At 45.1% G+C, this 5,913-nt stretch overlaps 1 protein-coding gene across 1 annotated transcript in view; it reads left to right on the top strand.

The window, feature by feature from the left end:
• Positions 1-5,024: 5,024 nt before the first annotated feature.
• LOC107739361 (fucolectin-1-like) overlaps positions 5,025-5,913 on the top strand; it is a 7,525-nt gene continuing 6,636 nt past the window's right edge. The window contains exon 1 of the mRNA XM_016551456.1: positions 5,025-5,136. Coding sequence (XP_016406942.1) covers positions 5,025-5,136 — 112 coding nt within the window. The remainder of the gene's footprint in view (positions 5,137-5,913) is intronic.

Raw genomic sequence — 5,913 nt, 5'->3', positions numbered from 1 at the left:
TGGAATATGTCATTTATATATAAATTAAATAACTTAGAACCCAATACTGATCCTTGAGGGACCCCACATGCAATGCCAGACACTGTGACGTAAACCCACCCAACTTCACAAACTGTTGTCTCTCAGTTAAATAACGTCTCGGTTACGTATGTAACCCTCGTTCCCTGAAGGAGGGAACGGAGACGTTACGTCAGTCGTGACTGACGAATTGGGATCTCGCCCGAGAGCCCAATCACCTTCGAGTGTTAACTAAACAAGCCAATGACAGTTGGCGTGCGTGTTTCACCACGCGCACCCCGCACCGCAGCGCGGGTATAAAAGGAGAGCGCGTGCAAACGCACATCAGTTTTTCGCTGAGGAGCCGAGACTACGTGCCCCGGCCGTACAGCGGTGGTACAGCAACTGTGGCGACGGAACGTAACGTCTCCGTTCCCTCCTTCAGGGAACGAGGGTTACATACGTAACCGAGACATTCCCTTTCAGTCAGTCACGTTCGACGTTACGTCAGTCGTGACTGACGAATTGGGATCCGTATGAAAAACGCCACTATTGTTGAACCCCTCCGGTGCCCTGCGAAGGCCGGCAAGTACCCCCACACCAGTTGGGGCGGAAGAAGGACAGGGCTTCGGCAGGAAACCACCGATATACCCGCAGTGGGGCAGCGAAGTGGAACACAGGGACCCAACCCCGGAGGCAGTGCGTCCCCGAGTGGGGTCTGAGTGCGCGGTGCGCCACTTACCTGGCTCCACGGCTGGGCAGGGGGCTCGTGAGGAGGCATGGCGTCCTCGAACCGGACCCTGCTGCCCACTGGCGAAGGGAGAGGGGGACGGGCGTGTGGAGACTGTGTCTCGTGCACTGCCATCCTCGCCCTCTTGGGACCCGGAGAAAAAGGAAACTGCTCTTTTTTTGAGGTTTTGGGTACCACTGACTGGGTAGCCAGTGGCGGAACAGAAGAAAACAGGAATAAAGGATTCTCCACCCGGCCCTCCTCCCTGCTCCACCACCTCCTGAAGAGCAGGATCCAAGGACTCCGGGTCGGGTGCTGCTGTGGCCGAGCTGGAGCGGAGGTGGAGGCCACAGGAGCACCCATGGGGTGGAGACAGCAGCAGACCGCCGGGGCAGGATGTGCCGAAACGCCTCCGTCTGCTTCTGTGCGGCGGAGAACTGTTGGGCAAAGCCCTCCACCGCTTCGCCGAATAGGCCGGCCTGGAAGATCGGGGAGTCCAGGAAGCGATGCTTGTCGGCTTCCCTCATATCCGCCAAAGTCAGCCATAGGTGGCGCACCTGCGACAACATGAGCAATAGTCCAGGCAAGGTGCAAACATAGTCCGAATGGCAAGACGAAAGGATAATACAAAACACACAGGCAAGAATTTGAACACGGGAAAGCAGGCAGGGCAAAACTATGACTTGGAACTAAGAACTAGAAATGGCTCCGTAGAGTAGCTATCACTATGAGTGATAAATGCTATACAATACTCGGCAGTGATATAGAGGACGTCCATGGCTTATACAGCATGTTTCATTGGATGCAGCTGTGTGTGTGTAATTGGTAGCAGGTGAGCTTGTGATTAGTGCAATGGAGCATGGGAAATGTAGTACAGGGTGATGTGTAACAGTCTGTGTGGTGTGAGAGTCAATATAATGGGAGGGCGACCTCTGGTGGCAAGCAGACGGAAGTTAATGGACAGGATTCATGACAATATGATTTATATCTGTTTTCACATTCTTTTGTCCTTAATTTAATAAATTGTCTATATAGAGTATTTTTCTTTTTTCAAGCATTTTGTAAACTCTTAGTTAACCATGGACATTTTATACATTTATTATTGTAGTTGATTCGACGAATGGGACAGTTTTTGTTATATAATGTGCTAAATATTTCTAAAATACTGTTGTACGCTCTATCCACATCTTTCTCTCTGTATACAATGTTCCAGTCTTGTTCCATTAAGTCATAGTTGAGTGAATTAATTGCTTCTTCTGTCTTTATACGTTTATATATAGATTTTTGGGGAGTTTTGTTATTTTTATAATTGTCATCATACAATGTGAAGACTGGCAGATGGTCACTTATGTCAAAGTTTTTATTTATTTACTATTGTGTCTTAATTTTATTAATATTTTTTTAATATATAAGTTGTATGTCAAATGTCATTACGTTGAGAACCTACTGTTTCATAAATAAAAACAGCGACTCCGGTGGGACTCGAACCTCATCACCACCACCATAAATAGAGCACACACACCATCTGAAGCTACAGATCTCTTACATGCTCCTTACCTGCCTTATAGTCCTGTGTGCCACAGTTGCTGTTCTACTAGCTTCTTCCAAGTCAATTTTCAGTCAGCAACAAACCTGCAAGTACTAGTGGTGGCGAGATGAAGCTTCATGAAGCTGTGAGGCTTTCCAGCCAGATGTGGTTCATTTCTCGAGGCTTCGAATGCATGCTAGGGACACCTGCTGGTCGATCCAGATACAGTGCAGGAAAACACTGTCAAGAGTGTGACAGCGCCAAAATGTGTGCTTCAAAAAGGCTTAATACATTAACATACACACACACACACACACGCACACACTTAGGACTTAGACTTAGGTCCGCCTGTGCCGTAAGGCACATTGGGCGGCAAGTTTCCTCCAACTTGATCGATCAGCCGTGATGTTTTCAGCTTCATCCCATGAAATGTTGACGGCTTTCTTTTGCCGTGGGGTGTTTTCCATATGAGTGCGGTGTTTGCAAGTCTAGAAGGTAGTCGTCGAAGGATGTGGCCATCAAATCTTAGTCGGCATTCGGTGACAACTTCTTGGAGTGGGCGAGTGTCAGTTCGACGATAAATCTCATCATCGCTGATATGGTCTCGGTACGACACATCCAGAATTCTTTGCAGACATCGCTGCTGGACATTAAGCCTTTGGGCAATTCTTGCAGACATCTTCCAAGTTTCCGCCGCATAGATTGCTGTTGGTACGATGATACTGCTAAATAAACGCACCTTGGTCTTGATTGAAATTGTTGTGGCTGTCCAAATGGGCTTGAGTCTTTGGAAGACTGCTGAAGCTTTGCCAATCCGGCATGTGGTGTCATGCTCAGCATTTCCATCACTCGTCAAAAAACTGCCCAAATAGATGAACTTGTCCACTTCCTCAATTTGTTGTTGTCCAATATTAAAAAGGGCATGTTTGGTGGTGTTGGTGGCATATCCAACTCGCATAACCTTGGTTTTAGTTGTACTTATGCAAATCCCTATCTTGGCCGCCTCTTGTTCCAGTCTCTTTGTCATTTCTTGTATGTTCTTCCTTGTTGTTCCAAGTAGGGCGATGTCATCAGCAAAATCAAGGTACGTCAGCTGTTCGGATCCTCACCATGGAATTCCAAATTCAGGGTGATTCATAGCTTTTTGCATGACAAAGTCAACCACCATGAGAAACAGGAGGGGGGACAGAATGCACCCCTGTCATACACCAGTCTCGACGTACACCAGTCTCGATGGTAAAGAAATCGGTGTTTCCTGTTTCAGTTCGCACGCAGCAGCTTGACTTGTAGTATAGGTTCCGAAAGACGTTAACGAAGCGCTCGGGTATGCCAAAGTCACGAGCAATGTACCACAGCGATTCTCGGTGCATGCTGTCAAACACCTTGACAAAGTCGATAAAATTGATGGATAGTTGTTGCTGAAATTCCAAACTCTGTTTGATGATGTTCCGTAGAGTAAAGATTTGATAATTGCAGGATCGACCACAACGAAATCCAGCTTGTTCTTCTCGAAGCTTCTTGTCAACTGCTTCTCTTAGGCACCGTAGAAGGACGATGCAGAATACCTTTCCAGGAACGGATAGGAGCGAGAGTTGTTGCAATCAGCGAGATTTCCTTTTTTGGGGAGTTTGAAGATGACTCCTCTTCACCAATACTCTGGGACTTGAGCTGTTGCCCAGCATGTATTTAGGAGAGTCGTCAGTTGTTCGATGATGGGGTGGCCACCATCTTTTAGTATTTCTGCTGATATCATGTCTAATCCTGGCACTTTGTTATTCTTTAGCAGGCGGATTGCTGTTGCCGTCTCTGTTGTTGTGATAGCATCCAGATTCACGTCCAGATCCTTGTCAGGAGTGGGTGGGTTTAAGGCGAAAAGCTCTGCTGGCATTAGTTGGTTGAGCATGTCCTTGAAGTGTTCAACCCACCTTCTCTCTTGGTCTTCTGCTGTCAGCAGTACCTTGCCGTTCTTATCTTTGATGGGAACTCCTTGTCCACTTCTCGTTCTTGTCAGGTCTTGTCAGGTTATGTGACACACGTAAACATATTAAACAAACAAACAAGTTCTCTGAAGTTTTCAAGCTCAGTATTGATTCATGTTTCAGATTACTTTGTAACTGGGGAGTGCTTTTGTTGAACAGAGGGCAATGAAAATGGATAAAAGCAGGTGATAGTGATTAATGTAGACTGGACAGAGGGCAGTGGAAGTTTAAAAACAGTATCAATTCCGCCAAAAGTGAACCTCTTCTTGAAGCACTGCGATCAAGCGAGTCTCTCTAAAGACTCTAAAACAATACAAGCCTTGATACGGAGCTCCGGCTGGAAGTACCTGACGTTCTCGACAAACGCTTCGAAGCCTCTGTGTCAGGCATAACATCGGTAGCAAGTACCTCAAGTTGTACACCAGTCTTCCATCATCTCAACATTTCCCTAATCTGTTTGTGTGTGTGCACTCTGTATTAACCATATCGTCTATTATCATCTACAACAATCTGCAATATCCTACTTAACTGGTTTCCAGTGGTAAACTTGTTAAAGGGGTAGTTCACCCAAAAATGAAAATTCTGTCATTAATTACTCATGCTCAGGCACATGCAGAGGGGGGTGCGGTGGGTGCTTGAGCACCTGCCCCTTTTCCCCTTGATGCCCAAAGTGCCCTTTTGTCAAGGCAATTTTTTTTTTGTAATTAAACGCCATTTTGTGAAGGCCTGCCCAATCTAACTGTTAGTAAAATGAATGAATAATAATTTAGCCATAAATAAAATTATCAACATGATGATGATGATCTCACCTGACGATCTCATCCGGGACCATCCCTCACGTTCAGACACCTTTAGTAATTTAGCGCAATACCAGGATGCCTTCATAATGACCGCGGCTGCCGGTAAGTGGTTCTCAGCTGAGCGGTGTGCTTGTATACTTATATTATTGAAATGTTATTATTTTACAAGAACGGCGTGAAGATAGCATGCACAGCTGTTGTTTATATTGCTGTTTGTAGCCTGTGGAAGTAAGGTTAGCTGCAGCAAGGGGCTATAATAATTTTCTTCAATATTTTCCTAATGACAATTTTATGATCAGTTTATAAAGGCTACTACAAACACATTTTCCCCATTTTTATCACAGAATAAGGCAGGACATATATTTTATAGTTTCTATAGGCTACTAAATGACATGTCAATCAGTACTGCATTATTCATATAGTTTATTCTACAGCATCTAGTACTTCATCTAGTACTTCAGCTTCATTCATCGCACCCAAAGAAAAACTGCAGTGCTTTACAAATATAGGACAGGAAGAGCTAAATAAACTTATCACTGCACCACTGCACTGAACCAACAACATGCCTATTAGATCCTGTACCCACTAAATTACGGCAAGAGTTGTTACCTGTAGCAGAAGAACCGCTTCTCAATATTAACTCATCGTTGTCTTTAGGTCACGTCCCAAAACCATTCAAGCTGGCGGTTATTATGCCTCTTAAGAAACCACAACTAGATCCTAATGAACTTGCAAATTACACACCCATTTCAAATCTTCCGTTTATGTCTAAAATTTTAGAATAAGTTGTGTCTGCTTAATTGTGCTCCTTCTTGCAAAAAAATTATCTCTATGAAGAATTTCAGTCAGGTTTCAGGCCCCACCATAGCACAGAAACTG

This window comes from Sinocyclocheilus rhinocerous, unplaced genomic scaffold, assembly GCF_001515625.1.
Source record: "Sinocyclocheilus rhinocerous isolate Xijiao unplaced genomic scaffold, SAMN03320098_v1.1 scaffold5638, whole genome shotgun sequence".
Classification (NCBI taxonomy): domain Eukaryota; kingdom Metazoa; phylum Chordata; class Actinopteri; order Cypriniformes; family Cyprinidae; genus Sinocyclocheilus; species Sinocyclocheilus rhinocerous.
The sequence above is the reverse complement of the archived record's forward strand: the minus strand, read 5'-3'. Positions and strand labels throughout refer to the sequence as shown.